At 41.7% G+C, this 16656-nt stretch overlaps 1 protein-coding gene across 3 annotated transcripts in view; it reads left to right on the top strand.

The window, feature by feature from the left end:
- Positions 1 to 16656, top strand: part of sh3pxd2aa (SH3 and PX domains 2Aa) — a 124910-nt gene that overhangs the window by 82925 nt on the left and 25329 nt on the right. For 2 of the 3 annotated variants that reach the window (XM_066661357.1, XM_066661359.1), the window contains exons 7-8: positions 6812 to 6859; positions 10132 to 10260. In XM_066661357.1, coding sequence (XP_066517454.1) covers positions 6812 to 6859; positions 10132 to 10260 — 177 coding nt within the window. The remainder of the gene's footprint in view (positions 1 to 6811; positions 6860 to 10131; positions 10261 to 16656) is intronic. The other variant, XM_066661358.1, reaches the window with a different exon arrangement.

Below are 16656 nucleotides of genomic sequence, written 5' to 3' on the forward strand. Positions count from 1 at the left end.
ATTTCGTGGCGATAGACATCTCATTAGCCAATCAGCACTCTGCAGGGTTTACGTGTCACCATTTAGTACCTACTCTGCACGGTTGGAACCGGACGTGAGCTGGTACTGAAAACGTACCCAGTTCCAGGGACCAGTGCCAGATTTGGAAAAGCCAAAGAGCCTTTTCGAGTTAGTTACATTAAAATTCATTTTCTGATCTGTATTAACAGGTTTGAATCTGTACCATTTCAATGCTAACCTTTTAGCATTTCCATTTCAAACAATGTCTAAAAGTCTTCTTACGTATTAGAATTTCCTTCAGGCGAGAAGTATGTACGCAGAAGACATACTGGACGAGTGCTGCATAAATGTAACATTCATTCAATAAAATAATTAATATCAAATGTGCTTTTATTAACACCAGGGATCACAACCAGTGCTAAAAATAAATGTTGCTTTTTTCTGCCCAGCAGCTGGTGGGATATTGAATGAAACATTTGTTAAAGAAAAGGCAGTATTTCTGTATTAGTGCTGTAATTGATACTCCAAAGGGACAGTAGGTGGTCGTCCACTGCAGAGGAAGTGTATTTATGATGTTATCTTTACTGCTTTTTTTCTACTCTCCCAGTGTTTTCTTTAGTGTGAATGGAGCACTTCTTTTAAAAAGGTCCAGTTCCTACAGTTTTCTACATTAAATTTTAATGATCTAAAGCGGTTCATTTCTACGTGACCATTTCCCAACCTCCCTTCATCATTTATATTTCAGCAGGCTGTTTTTGTTACTGTGTCTTCTATGCAATATGTGCAGCCACACCTCTTAGAAGTTCAGTCTCAGAAGTTGGCTGCATATTTATTTCTTCTTGAAAACTGAGTTAACCCAAACAAATACAGCAATGAGGTCTGCGTTAAGGGCAGCCAACACATTTTTCTAAGAATGATATGAAATATTTCTTCTTTTATGGCTATTTTTTTATACAGTAACAGCTTTTTGACAGCTGTTTATCTTTTCAGAGCTATCGGAGTTCACTTCCCATATACTTTTTCATAATGTTTTAATTTTTTTCACTGTGTGTTTGTGTGCATTCCTTGCCTTCCCTGAGGGGAAGTGTTTAGGTCGTAGTATTCAATGTGTTCGTCACAAGATTCAAGTTGGGGGGGGGGGGGGGGCTCTCTGAACTGGGAAACAGATGTAGAACAGCCTGGTTATCTCTCTCTCGCTCTCTCTCACTCTTGCTCTCTCACTCTCTCTTCTCTCTCTCTTCCTCTCTGTCTCTTGCTTTCTCTCTCCATCTCTGTCTCTTCTCTCTATCTCTCTTTGTCTCTCCCCTCTCTCTGTCTCCTCTCATTCTCTATCTCTCTCTTCTCTCTCTGTGTCTCCTCTCTCTCTCTATCTCTGTCTCTTCTCTCTTTCTCTCTGTCTCTCTCTCTATCTATCTCTGTCTGGTCTCTTCTCTCTCTCTCTCTCTCTCTGTCTCTTCTCTCTCTTCCCTCTTTCTATCTCTCTCTCTCTCTGTCTCTCTCTGCTCTCTCCATGATGAAAAGAGAACACTTTTTTTTAAATCACAAAACTACTGACATCATTTGAGTATTTATCCCTGATTAAATAATCAAAAAGCCCAGCACACAGCAAAAACAACGAGCATGCATACAGCATATGTACACAGTACAGAAGACAAGGAACAACTGGGAGCAATCAGTAGTGTCTGCCCATTCCCAGGTGCAGAGTGTGACACAGGCGGAGCAAGAAAGGAACAAGGGTGGAGACTCCGAACCAAAATAAAAACAAGAACACATGGACAAGGAAAAGGGAAGGTTTTTACTTGTTTTTCATGTGGAAACGATATAAACATTTGTATACATTTAGTTTATTCCACTTCCAGAGCATTTCATGTTTTTTTTTTTATTATTTCACCAATAATGGAGTTCTGTAACAGAAGCCTTATTTTCCCCTCAGAGCAGGCCTCAGCTGTACATTGGTTGATTTATAGTTACAATAGTGGACCTTTATTAATGCCAGCCTTTAGCACCTCTCCCTCTTACGCAGATCAACACAATAACTCTCACAGGGACAGTAATGTTTTGGATCGCTGTATTGCAGTGATGAAATGCTGTGAATTCACATGCCAGCAACAGGCTGGAGCCATATTAAACTGACCACTGCTTCCTTCCTTCGTTTTTCATGGACTACTATTGGACAGCTATTCTTTTTTGGATTTTTTTGGGGTTCTTTCTTCTCCACTGTTTTTGCTGTTGCCCTATACCTTTTTGCTCTACTATTGCGCTGTACTGGTTGCGTTACATATGTATATATGCAGGTGTTCATTTTAATATTAAAATAGTGAAGGAAAGATATTTCTTTAAATTTATCTAGAAAGAAAAAAATGTAAAAAATAAATATGTAAAAAAATAATACTGGGCGGCACGTTGGAGCAGCAGGTTAGTGTCGCAGTCACACAGTTCCAGGGACCTGGAGGTTGTGGGTTCGAGTCCCGCTCCGGGTGACTGTCTGTGAGCAGTGTGGTGTGCTCTCCCTGTGTCTGCGTGGGTTTCCTCCGGGTGACTGTCTGTGAGGAGTGTGGTGTGTTCTCTCTGTGTCTGCGTGGGTTTCCTCCGGGTGACTGTCTGTGAGGAGTGTGGTGTGTTCTCCCTGTGTCTGTGTGGGTTTCCTCCGGGTGCTCAGGTTTCCTTCCATGGTCCAAAAACACACTTTAGTAGGCGGATTGGTGATTCAGAAGTGTCCGAAGGTGTAAGAGATCCAGGCTATCGGCGAGTCAGGTGCAATAGTGGCAAGGAAAATGTCCCTCAGCACACGAGGAAGACTCATACAGGGAACCCATCATCCTCGGGTTGACACCGGAGACACAACAGAGAACAGAACAGAAGTAAAAGTGAACTGATGACAGATGAAGGGGTTATAGTAATGTGAATGTAGAATATTAGTGATCTATGAGTCTGAGGAAGGAGGAGGTGATCAGTGATTCTGTGTGAGTTAAAAGTAGGTGCAGAGTTAATTTGAGATAAAACAGCATGGCCAAACAGGACATAGGGGCTGGATCAGGGCAACACCTGGAGAGCAGCAGGACATCTCAAAGCATGAGAGAGACAGGAGAAAGAAAACCAGACAAAGGGAACATATAAAAATACAGAGGTTAACAGGTTCATGGTAAAGAACAGGCAAAATTGTCCTGTGAAAAAAAGCTTCCATGGGTCAGGCAAGAGAACCCAGCAACAGGCAGCGTGTGGGCAGTTACCAGAAAACTAACTAGAAGAGCTGTAGCTATGGTCAAATGACAGGGTTAATACAAAGTAGTGATAATATGAAAACCAGCTCAGGTCAATAACTGTTGAATACTATTGAGATACACTCTTATAAATAAAGGTGCTACAAAAGATTTGTTGAGTGATGCTATAGAAGAACCACTGTTGGTTCCATAAAGAACCATTTTTGTTTAAGAAATGCCTCTGTGAAGAACCTTTTAAAGGTTTAAAATCCATCACTCTGTCATAAAGTTCTTTACCCATTTAAAAATATTAGCAAAAATGGTTCTTTATGAAACCTACATTGGTTCTTCTATGGGATCGCCCACACTCTTCCCTGTCTTGTTGTATTTTGTGCTCGGAGCAGATGAAACCTTATCAGCTCGACGGCGTCTGGCTATTGTTAGATGAGCAGCTGTGGAAGTGAACTGGAGTTTCAACATCCCCTGGATGAATGCACTTCAAATGTTCGTAGAGATGGTTTCAGTGATTCTCCCTCAGTGGACCACCAGCTAATATGTGTTCTGTTGTGTCCATGAGGTGGTCTGAGGCTGGAAAATCCTGATTACCTGATTTAGACATCTCAGGAACTAGAGCAGAACAGAAATGTGGAGTGGGTTATAAACCTCCTGAGTAATACTCTACTGATTAAGTTTGAAAAATTGGGGAAAAATTTGGAATCACTGTTTGGAGTTTGAGAGTATGATACGGTGGCTATTGATGCTCTACAGTGGAACCTCTACTAACGAACTTTCAAAGATACGCATTTAAATATTTTTACCAACTACCAACGAACCATGACTCTAGAAACGAACCCGAGCCTCCGCAGAGCCGGCGGCTGGAAATTTCATGTTTCCATGTTTTGCGAATTTAGTACTATTTTGTTTCACAGTATTCATTAAATTCTTATTCCCTAGGGAATAATGTGAAATGTAACCGTATACATGTTGGACCATCCAGTGACCCTAACCCTTCAGGTGTTGAGACATTTAATTAATTTGATCTGCCTTCAAGAGTGGGCACTACATGAGATTTTCTCATATACAGTCTTATAACTCCCTAACGCAAGGTCTAAAGGTTCATTCCCTTTAACTGGCAGGAAAACAGTGGCGGGGAAGTGAAGGAGTGATGCTGTCTCCACCGTTAATCCACTTCCACTCAAATTTAAGGTTTTTCCCTTCCCTTGTAAAGTTGCTGTTTTGGAGATGCAAGGTTTTGAATGTCCAGTGAAGATATGAATAGTTTGCCATGGTAAATAAACCTAACATTAAGTAATTAAACATTACTTGCATAGTAGCCAGAACAAGCAGAGAAAACATGTTATTTTATCTGAGCTCAATGGTTTTAAATATGCAGGATTCCTCTGTCTGTTTTTATCAGTGACTTCAAATATGTGGCTTTTGCTTTTGGGGTTATAGGTCTCTCCCCTTTCAAAGAGATAGGAGCCTGGCTTTGTCTGAGTGGAAGGGAGTGTTACCAAGATGTCTGCCAAATGCACAGATTTGTTTTGCTTCAGGACTAATGTAGCACAATTGTCAAAAAAGTCCTCATAGTTAAGAAATTGCAAACTTGTTTATGTGGCTCCTGACACTGTTTACATCGCTAGGATACGTTTGACTTTTAGAATTTCGTCTTTCATTTCGTCTGAATACAACTGAGACCTTCATGTAGTGCACTGGAATTTTTCCAAACGTCCTTCAGGTAAAACGTGCAAGGATTAGTTTAAATAACTGCAGCTTTTCATGCTGTTTGAAAATAACGAGCAGCATTGTTTTTGGGTTCAGCAGAGTTGCAGTCATAAAGGGCTAGGCTGGGTGTAGTAATGTGAGGAATGGAGTGACTAGGTGGAGAAGAGGGGGAATGGAGTGGAGAGGCGGAGGGAGAGAGGGAGGAGTCGCTCCTAGGGAATTTTTTGAGGTAAAAAAAATATTGCATTAGACTCACTCTAGACTAATGATTTGCAGCTTCTCTCTCTGTGAAGTTTATTATGTTATTCATGGTGGTATCGTCATACAAACGAAGGGATGCGCGTGTTTTGATGGCCTTGCTGAAGTAAAAGAGTGTGGCGCGTGCACACACACACACACACACACACACACACACACACATTCTTCTTTGTGTCCTTGTTTCTGTTGCCCCCCAGTGTCTACTTCTATGCTTTCCACATGACATTTAATTTCCTGAAGGACTTGGATGCAGTGTGTGTGTGTGTGTGTGTTTCTATGACTGTGTGTGGGTGTGTTTGTGTGGTCAAACTGCAGTTTACCCTTCTCCTTAAATCTCCACACCCCACACTCTTCCCTGTCTTGTCGTATTTTGTGTTCGGAGCAGATGAAACCTTATCAGCTCGACGGCGTCTGGCTATTGTTAGATGAGCAGCTGTGGAAGAACTGGAGTTTCAACATCCCCTGGATGAATGCACTTCAAATGTTCGTAGAGATGGTTTCAGTGATTCTCCCTCAGTGGACCACCAGCTAATGTGTTCTGTTGTGTCCATGAGGTGGTCTGAGGCTGGAAAATCCTGATTACCTGATTTAGACATCTCAGGAACTAGAGCAGAACAGAAATGTGGAGTGGGTTATAAACCTCCTGAGTAATACTCTACTGATTAAGTTTGAAAAATTGGGGAAAAATTTGGAATCACTGTTTGGAGTTTGAGAGTATGATACGGTGGCTATTGATGCTCTACAGTGGAACCTCTACTAACGAACGCCTATACTAACGAACTTTCCAAGATACGCATTTGAATATTTTTGCCTCCACCAACAAACCATGACTCTAGAAACGAACCCGAGCCTCCGCAGAGCCGGTGGCTGGAAATGGCCACTGACCCCAATAGGCGAGTCTCCCAGCGCCCAGACTTGAGTGAGCTTTTAAGATTAGCAAATTGTAGCTTTAGCATTTTAGCATTAGTGTAAATAGCAGACATCGAAATTCGTGCTAAGTTAATACGTATCTATGCTTCGTCTCCCCACATTCACCGCCTACTCTCCGTTATTCCACCCACCCCCCACCTCCCGTCATACAGCCAGTGCCTGTGTTACTCCTCCAGACAGTCGTCACGTCTTCAAGGTAGCGATGTGTAACCACTTAAAACTTTATTATTTCTTTTTTATTACTGTTACCACTGTATTTCTTGTTTATTTTAGTAACGCTGCATGTATTTTTTTACTAATTTGAGAGTGTTGTAAACATATATCAGTGCAAAAAGGGTGACTTTCGGGGCGGGGGCTGGAACACATTAATTGCTTTCCATTATTTTAAATGAGGAAAATTGACTCGAGAAACGAACTTTTCTACTTACGAACCGGGCCACAGTACGGATCAAGATCGTAAGTAGAGGTTCCACTGTATTTGTGTTGGTGCTTTTGTAGTAAAAATGTGTCTTAGAGTGTTAACGTTTATAACATGATGAATGTGTGATTGTGTTCAGAGAATGATGTAGTGATTTCTTGTTATAAAAAGAAAAGCATGTTCGAGGATGTATTGTTCCATACTTAACTCCTTTAAACGAATGTGATCTTTTCCTTCTATCTTTCTCTGTCTTTCCTTTCTTCTGCTCTGCTTCCTGAAGTGTGGATGTATGGCCTACAGGATAGTCCCACCAAGTCTGAGGCCACAGGTACTTATGCTTGCTCTCTTTCTCTCTTTCTCTGTGTGTGTGAGTCTTATATTAACAGCATGTCCTTTGACTTTTCCTTCAATTATTCATCTTTCATTTTCTCAGCCAACTTTTTGCTTATTAACAAAACTCAAGGTGAGGATCATAAAGGGATGCAACCTTCTACAGAGGGTTTCCTACTGAGGATTCTTAATCCATATATTCCTTAGGGATTTATACTGAGGACTGGATGCTAACCTTTTAGCAATAACTGTGGATTACAAGCAGTAGAGCTTCTAAAATCCCACGCTCCAAAAACACACGTTGGTAGGTGGATTGGCGACTCAGAAGTGTCTGTAGGTGTGAGTGCGTGTTGCCCTGTGAAGGACTGGCGCCCCCTCCAGGGTGTATTCCCGCCTTGCGCCCAATGATTCCAGGTAGCCTCTGGACCCACCGCGACCCTGAACTGGATAAGCACTTACAGATAATAAATGAATATACCTAGTATAAATACCTATGGTCATGAAAAACAAAGCTTTTTCTCCGTGTTAGTTGGATGGCTTTCTCGGTATGGACTGATCAGTAGTAAAGAACCCTTTTCTTGAGAAACCGTTTGAAAGGGAGCCATCTCCTATCTATTGTACTGTAAAGTAGGCAAAAAGCAGATAAGATTAAAAAAAACACTCCCCATAAACCCACTTAAAGGCATAGAAATGTCAACATAGTTTCAATAAACAGTTGTTTAAACATTATAAACGTATAAGGTGACATTGTAAAACATGTCCTCCTAATCCCTGACCTTCTTCCCAACACTTGCCAAGTTTAACAACTGACGTCCTGCAAATAAACACTGGAACCAATAATACGCTCATCCTTGACCAAAGCTGGCGCCATATGCCGAGCATTTCTCTCTTTGTTTCCTCGCACGCATTCCATGTAATTGTTACAGTTCTGAGGAAGAAAATACTTCCTTGTTGCATTGTTGTAGCCGTAGCTACATGTGTATAAACATAACTGAGGGGATAAACCTATGATAAACAGAGAAGGTCCTCAAGTAAATGTTTTGCAAGGAAATAATATATTAGTGTAAGGGTGTCCATAGGAACAGTAGCAGAGAGACTAGAATGGAAGTGGTTAGAAGCTCTTGCCAGAACAGACTCCTTCTATGTACAGTTTGTGCTCTGCCACAGCCTTCCGTTGGCTTCTATATCTCCAAGAAAGGAAGCGAAATGTTTGGACTAAGAGCAGAGAAACGTAACGAGCTGTCCAAACACTGAATGCTAACCTACTTTTTTTTAATTTTTTTTATTCAGCCGTTTAAACAAGTTTGAGTCTTTTAGTGTAGCCTCGTTTGTTAAGTTGAGCAACATTGCGGTTGAATAAAATGCAACTTAGCTTAGCGTGAAGCCTTTCTAATTAGGTCATGCCATTCCTGACAGTTGATTAAGACAAGACACACTGAGCATGCCTCTCTTTCTCAGCCCTACTGTGATAAACAACTTGTGTGGAAGGATTCCCACATTAATCCCCTACTAAAGCATCTGTAAAGACAGAAGACCACAGTGGGCCAGCAGGCTTATTACGGGCTGCTGAAGAAAATGCATTTGGGCTCTTTTTAGAGGCCCAGGCCAATGCTCAACACCGTATTTACAGTAGAAGTTTATAAATCACTGATAAGCAGTTAGTTACGCAATAAATTACGTTTTAAATTTGTTCCTCAATAAGTTGCTTCACCAAACCGATGAATTTGAATGAAAACCTTAAATAAAGATTCATTAATCTAATGTTTTGTTTTTAGAATTGTCTTCTCATTACCCTCCTAACACCATAAAGCTCTTTGTTTTAATGAGAGTTAGCGGGTAGTTTTAAACTAATCTTTAGCAATGTTCCCCAAATTGGTTCATCAACAAAACACAGTGGTAAGGCCAAGTGACAGTTCAATGTTTTACAGCTGACATCAGCTCATTTTTGTTCATTTTTAGCACTGTGTTCTCGTTAGCCCTTAACATCCTAATGATGATTGTTTTGCTTGGACTTAGCAGGCTAGTTGTTTTTGCTAGACCATTAGAATTGTCTTCACAGCATGGAATCTCAGTGTGGTGTCTAGCACATGTCCTGCATGCTTTCCGTCCAGCCTGTCCTTCTCCTTAGCCAGTTATTTATGGCTGATCTGGGATCAGTTTCCATTAGAAAGTGCAGAATGCATGTCCAGGTTAGCATTCCATATGCTAACCTCTTGCAGAGAGAGAGAGAGAGAGAGAGAGAGAGAGACTAACTGACTGAAAAGAGAGAGAAGTATTTCTCAGTTCATTAACACATAGCTGGAGTCGGACATAAAGAATGCTATAAGATGCCATAAGGTGATTGGCCACATGCTGAAGTGTTGTATATCTGTTTTTTTCCCTAATTTACGTTTAGACTCTTCATATAATTTTCTTTCACCAAGTAATCAATAATAGCCCAGCTAAATGGTTTTATTAAATAATCAGGAATTGAGAGAGAGTGAGAGAGAGAGAGAGAGAGGAGGAGGAAAAGAGTGGTCTACCCCAGCTGAAATGCTTTCTTCTCGTGTTTCACATAAACACACACTCTCTCTCTCTCCCCCTAAATGTGCTCATATGTTTCTATTTAAGGCCTGGAGAGTAGACTACTCTGATTGGCTTTTTTCATACAACCCCCCCACCCCCCAGTGGCTGCCTAACCCCTTGAATGGGAGGAGAGAGAGAGAGAGAGAGACAGAGAGAAGGGGGAAGGCCTTCCTTTCTCTTTCTCTCTCTCTCTCTCTCTCTCTCTCTCTTGTTTATTTTCCAGCAGAAAAACTTCTCCAGTCTACCATTCCGAAGTTACATCCCCAACTGTTAGCAACTCTCTCTCTCTCTCTCTCTCTCTCCCTCCCTCCCTCTCTCTCTCTTTCTCTCTCTCTCTCTCTCTCTTTCTCTCTTCCTCTCTTCCCGAATCTCAACCCCCCCTGCCCCTTCCCCAGTTCATTCCACCCCCGCTAAAAGTCACCGCACTATGGCTTTTCAAAACCCATGCAGACCTCCTCAGGATTCTCCTCGTTGAAGGAGCCAGCCCTCACATCTTTGATTCTGCAGTTTGCTGGGTCTCGGGCCTAGGCTCGGGGGTGAAGCTGTTGGATCTATATGGCCAGAAGCTGTGGAGAATGCAGGGGCTTGAGTTGTGTTAGGCGTGGATGGCAGCGTACAGGGGCTGGAGGGGCAGGGGCGGCGGCGCTAGGGGCGGCGGGGCAGCGGGCCGCTGGCTGACGGCATGTTTCTTCCCCTCGCCCACAGGCCTGGACAGCGGAGAGCCCATGGTGCTGGAGCAGTTTGTGGCCGTGGCCAACTACGAGCGGCAGGAGAACTCGGAGATCAGCCTGAGAGCCGGCGAGACGGTGGACGTGATTGAAAAGAGCGAGAGCGGTGAGTTTGTCAGACATGCAAACACAAGCATAAACACACACATGTAAATACAAGGCCATGCATTGAAATGACTACTAAATACTGTACTTGTAACTGCTTTATGTACATGTTTATTAATATAATGCCTTGCTTCCACACATCCACTGGCTTTAGTTATTTATAATATAAATATTTTAAGAAATGATTCAAGTCACATGTTTGTGTTCATGATTGAATCTACATACAATACAGTGCATCATATTATTTCTATAATCGGCTCGTCTTATTCTTACTGTAACATCTGCAAAGGAGACATATGGAGTCAAACTTATGAACTTTACCAGTGTATACTAAAGGGTTAACTGATACATCAACAACCAGAGCACTGTAGACATACACAAGCTGGTTGTTTGCTTACAAACATAACTACAAGCTTGTGACAATGTGCCCGTGTCAGAGGTTCGTACATTAAGTATTCTTTGCCTTGTAAGTGCTGTCCCTGGATAAAACATTCACTGATATGACACTTGTGCCTTATGCTGTAAAATGTTTCCTTCTTTTCATCTACCGGCATCACTCCCAAAAATATATTGGGCACCAGTAACTGTAGGAGTGTATTTGTATTCCGTTAAACTCACTTCATCAGTATTTCTTTAATATTTGGCTGAATCCACAGCTTTACATGATACACAGTTAGCTTTCTACTGTCCTACTATCTTCTTTCCAGTGTTTTCTTCCCTGACTCTTTGTCCTCAAGGATCCCTCTCCCCCTCCTCCCTGCATTGGTTCCCTCTTTCCTCAGTCTTGCTCTTGGCTCCACCTGAAGGTGTTGTTTTGGCCAGTTGGTCGGTCGGTTGGTCGGTGGGCCTGGCTCCATGTCTCCCCCAAGGAGCTCTGGGCAGAAGGCCAGACTGTTGTCTTTCCCATTAGGAATGTATCCTAGACAGGCACAATAACTACCAGCCCACCCTCCCTCCCTCTCTTTGCACTCCAGAGATGAGTTGGAAGGCAGCAGCGCACTTCCAAACTTGACTTCAGATTGACAACAGAGTGAGAAAGGTTCATTCTGCCTAGTCAGCTTTCCTGCAGTAGACTACAAATGCCAAAGAACATAACGCAGCCAGTTTCCATCACTTTTCATGTGACTGTCATGTTTTCCAAAGCAGTACTTCAGATAAACTGCCCTGGAATTTAATTTAGTCAGTTCTGCTAACTCCACACTCCAGGTTTGCAGAATGGGTGTCTGGAACCAGCATGCGTTCCCAGCCAATGTTCTGAACCTTGCCCCTTTAGTGTCAGGCCTGCCAAAGTCTGATATTTTATCAGTCGTTTTGCACAATCTTAGTTAGCTCTGCTAGCATTTCCCAAGGGCTAGCCTCTTACCGGAGGGTGTGTTTTAACCATCAGACCCAATTCGAAAGCATTTATTTCTGTGTTTCTCATTCCCATCGAATACAGAAGTCATATTGTTTTATGGGGGGAACCAAGCAATGAGAAAACCTAGTCTTTTTTTAACCGCATTTTTTCAGCCATGGTCTATGTTATACAAGTCTGATCCAATCTGGATTGTATAAATGTCTCCTTGAAGAGCTTTATTCACAAGGCTGAATTCTCAAGCTTAAGTTTCACAAAGCTGATGTTTGTTAGATGCTCTTCTTGTTGAAGCATTTCCTAGCTTTTAGCTTCAGTGATCTGTGCTGAGCACAATTCGAGAGTCTTTGCAGCTGCGCCACTTGCCAGGGGCCTTTCGGTAAATAGGCCAAAAACACCATTAAATGTTTGCTCTTAAGGATATTCAGGCACAAATTGCACAACACGTGCCAAAAGGAAAATAAGAAACAAACACAGAACACATTGGACGTTTATAATCAAACCGTTGCATGTCCGTCTCCAATAAGCATTTCCAAGAATTGAAAATATATGAATGAGTGACAAAAACATATATCATTATACTTTTGGGACCACCTTTTTGAGTTTATTATGTTCAGGGGAACCATACTATCTTCTGTACTGGATGTGAACTGTAGTCACAACTGCAGCACTGATGACATCATTAGCCAGCTGTGCCAAGCTAAACAATTATGTGTGCTTGTTTAAAATCCCAGACCTCCATCCTTCTTTATGCATTTATTGCCACCTCTCTGCTTTCACTCGGCTGATTCCTTCGGAAATGTGGTGTTGTAATTGGACTTTTCCAAAGCTAATTTACAGCCTAAGTCCCTGTCATTGCTCCATACTCCAAGAAGAGGATATACATTTAGCATGGCAACATTTTCAGTACAGTTCATTTTACAAGTTATAGCAACAAACTGAAGATGTTGGACAGTCTTTTTCTGATTTACACCGACACGTAAACTTTAAATGGGGTCATTGTAGATTATGAGGATAAATCTTTAGGAGCTTCTCATTCCCCCCTCCAGTTCTCAGGATGTTCTTGTCCCTCAGTTGTTGCCCCTTGGCCTCATCTGCTCCAGTAAGACTCCAGCTGTTTTAATGGAACGCTAGAGCTACCAGAAGTGGGCCTCAGCAAGCTGTGGAAGTGTTGGAGGACGAAAGAGCCTGGCAAAGCTTATGCATGTCCATCTGGAGTTATAAGCTTCAATATTATCTTGTGGAAAAACTCAAGACTCAAGCAGGCTTAACAGAGTGAGACAGTGACAGAGACAGAAAGAGAGTTTGCATGCCAAAGATCTGAAGAGCCAGGCAGAAGCTCTCAGGACTCTGTCCTCTTGCAACCTCCTGAATTCCTCATTGTATCTTGAGCTTTTCCTCGAAAGGGAAGACTAGCCTCTGCAACATCCATCAATTTCTTTTTTTAAAACCTGGATTGCTTTGCCTTAAATTCATGACAAATTTCTGTCTTTGTAAATGATTTATAACTTGTTTTCTGCATCCACACAGAATATAGTTGCTACTATGATCTACAAATTTACAGTCTGCATTCATATCAGAATGATAAGCATCTGAAAGTGCGATATAGCTATTGTAGGAAGGGCTTGGCAGAGGCTACGCTGTTCTGGCTCTCCTCTGTGTCATTAAAGGGGAAGGCATGGAAAGTCCCCCTCTTGCTCGGTTTTATAATAGCATCTAATGAGTCCTGCAGCACCCGCAAGGTTACTGTGCCACGCACACAAACCAGCACCAGAGTCAGGCATCTCACTGAACTCTTCCAGAACTGTGGTTAGCTACTGTAAACATCTAAGTAAGACTTTGTAGTGTACAATAATATTATATACAAAACTGGAAATGATCCTAGTGTTTCAGAGGGGCATTTTATTGCTGTTCAATACTTTTTGAAGTTGTTCAATACTCTGAAAGTTTTGGTGATTAGTTAAATATTTGGAACTTAAATCGAAACGTAAAAACCGACTCAATGCAGTCAAAAGAAACTGTAGATGCAGCAGAGAATGTGTCTTGATGCTACTACACTTTGTGTATACAGTGCATCTGATATAACGCATGATTTAGTGAGATGGCAGCTTATTACATAGCCGCATGCATTAAGTGTGCAGGGAGATGCTGGATTTAAAGGTACAGTGAAATAATGATGCTGTATACAAGCTCAAAAATAAATAAATAAATAAATAAAACACAAAAATGAATGGGACAAAGCATTGTTAATAGAGGAAGTTGATGCCTACCAGATCATAGAGGCGGGTGAATCGATCCCACCCTTCTCCCCGACTTTAACTGTAGCGCACCCCCCTCCCACCCCGGATACCAAAATTCCCGGTATAGCCCACCTCTACCAGATTGTTCTTGTTTAAGTTTTGAGAATTTAACAAGAATTTGTGGTTTTAAAAAACCATTGCTAATTATCTATAATTTATTATAGTTATAATAAATGAACTTGAATTTACCATCAGCTTCACTTCCGTGGACATGGCACTGTGTTTGGCTGTCCGTTTTATGTGCAACCTGTGGTTAGAATGTGTCAAATTCTCAAAGGCTTAGTACATCAGACCCTGAGAACTTATAAAGATATTATTTTATGGTCCATGTATTATTTTTCCACTGAACTCTATATATAGCATAAAATAATATACCAAGATTTCTGGGAATTACGCACTGAAGGGAGTTTCTGTTTGATTCTCTGTGGGAAAACTACATTTCAAGTATTCTATTTTTGGCTATGTTTGCCACCTTAGATCATTAGCATGTTTGAACACTACACTACTATGAATGCAAACCTCTGCAACTAATATCCTAAGGTCTACACCCTTCCCTTCCAACCTCTACTTTCTCCTGGGTCCATTCATCCCAGACGGTTACCCTCCCTGACCCACATGTCCTCCTGACGGAGCAGCCCCTAATTCTGAATAGGCTGCTTTTGCCTTGGACTTGATCCAACTGGAGATCCGGTTGAGTGCAGGCTGAAAGAACAAGGCTAGAACTTGGCCAAAGAACCTGGAGTTGTGGTTCCATGCCAAACTGGATATTTCAGTGAGCAAGTGCAGTGAAGGGGAAAGTTACACCTTGGAGCTCTGTTGATGTTCTGATTGATGGACTGAGTATAGTGTTTGACTGGCATGCTGATCTATCCATATGTGCTGGCTTTTATACTTGCAGTGGAAGGTTATTATTGCCAAACAGACCTTGATTTTCCACAACTGGTCGTTTTATTGGTGGGATGAGCATATAATTTAACTCTGTCAATTGGTGGGTCTGCTTGTGTGCACTTTCGATAGATTTACTTTCAGTAAACACAGCATGCTTCCAGTCGGGGTATTTTTGCGAGAAAGTCAGTCTTGTCCTCCTTTAGTGCCAGACTTCTGGGATCTGGTGAAGGGGAATCCTGTGGTGCGGAATGTTTAGTCAACACGGCCCCACTCCTTGCCTCTTTCCCTTTTAATATCACCGTACATTTGAAACACAACCACAGCTGAAACCGAACCCGCAGCTTCAGCTTTGTGAAACTCTCTGAAGACGTTGCTGATCTAAGGTCAGCTTCCTTTTTTCCTCTTCCCAAATCTTGACCATATCCAATGTGAGAAGAAACTTAAAACTGGGCTTAGATCAGCATGAAAAAAAAAAGACTAATGCCAACAGCCTTTGAAGCTCTGACCAGGGAGGCCCAGTGTGCCTCCTTTGGTTTCTTCAATTATACAGCCCCCATAAACAAAAAGGCTTAGCAGAAAGGTGACATTCTAACATTTGAGGTGGGGGGAAAAAAGGTGCGCAAAGATCGAATAGCGCTCCAGAAACCCTGTTAGATTGATGATAACACGTTGAAACATCTTACCACTGAAGTATGCTTTGGATATATTAGATCTTGGAGTGCTTGTAAGATACATGATATTTTCATGTGTCAAAGATGACAGTTATATAGACTAATAGTTTTGCAGGCCAGACGACTCCCTTTGGCTTTTGCTAGTGCTGGCTTTGGATTATTATGAAATGAATGATCAAGTATACATAGATGTAAGTTCTGGAAGATATTGACTGTTTGCATTCTAAAGACTGAAGAATTTGTCTTGTCACTAACTCAGACCAGAGTGTCCTGGCAAGAAGAATTTCCCCCTAACTCTTACTGATAGATCGCCTATTGTATCAGCTATACTTGTTAGCCTATTGTAGTGCAATCTGCCACAGTCTGTCAGCTCACCTTGCTGTAAAAACCTATTTTCCAATTTACATTATAGGGCTGCGTTCACAAAGAATGTAGGGGCAGACTCTGTATTCATTTGGAATAACAACCACGGTCTGGATTATGAATTACAGTCCATTTGTAAATTCATGGTTTTAATGCAAGCTCTGTGAACTCTACACACTTAAGTGAGAAAGCTTTGCGCAAATACATATATAAGGTTTGCTTAATGTGAGTGGAATTGGCTATTACTGCAGTAAAGTTTCCACCTTTTCAATTTATATATCATCGCTGATCAATTTAGAACATGCATCTGCATATTTGACGAGTGTGAGTTAACATTTTGAACACAGCAGCTGTCCTTCACATTGTGTGAATATTACATGATGAATGGACCAATAGAAATGCTTCAAATTTACTTGGGATAAAATGTTTTTACATTGACATCCACTGAAATTGATGAACCTTTCCCGTTTACATCTGGTTTGTTGGACTACGGTTAGAAATTGTAGCACATCTCTAACGTGTCGTAGATGATGAACAGGGCTTTGCCCCTTACACCATGTTTGTCAATGGTAAGGACCCCCATAGGACCACCACAGAGCAGATATGAATTCTCAGCGCTGCCGTGACACGGCAAATGTGATCTAAATGGATCAGACTCAGCAGCAGCAGTGCTACTGTGAACTACTCTGAACCATTTCATAATGAGCCATCCTTTATAATCAGTGAGAACTGGGACAGTTGTGTCCAGACCTGGTCGTTGCAGAGGAACTCAGTGGGTCACACTGATAGTGTGTGTGTGTGTGTGTATATATATATATATATAT

Source organism: Hoplias malabaricus, chromosome 2, assembly GCF_029633855.1.
Source record: "Hoplias malabaricus isolate fHopMal1 chromosome 2, fHopMal1.hap1, whole genome shotgun sequence".
NCBI classification, from domain to species: domain Eukaryota; kingdom Metazoa; phylum Chordata; class Actinopteri; order Characiformes; family Erythrinidae; genus Hoplias; species Hoplias malabaricus.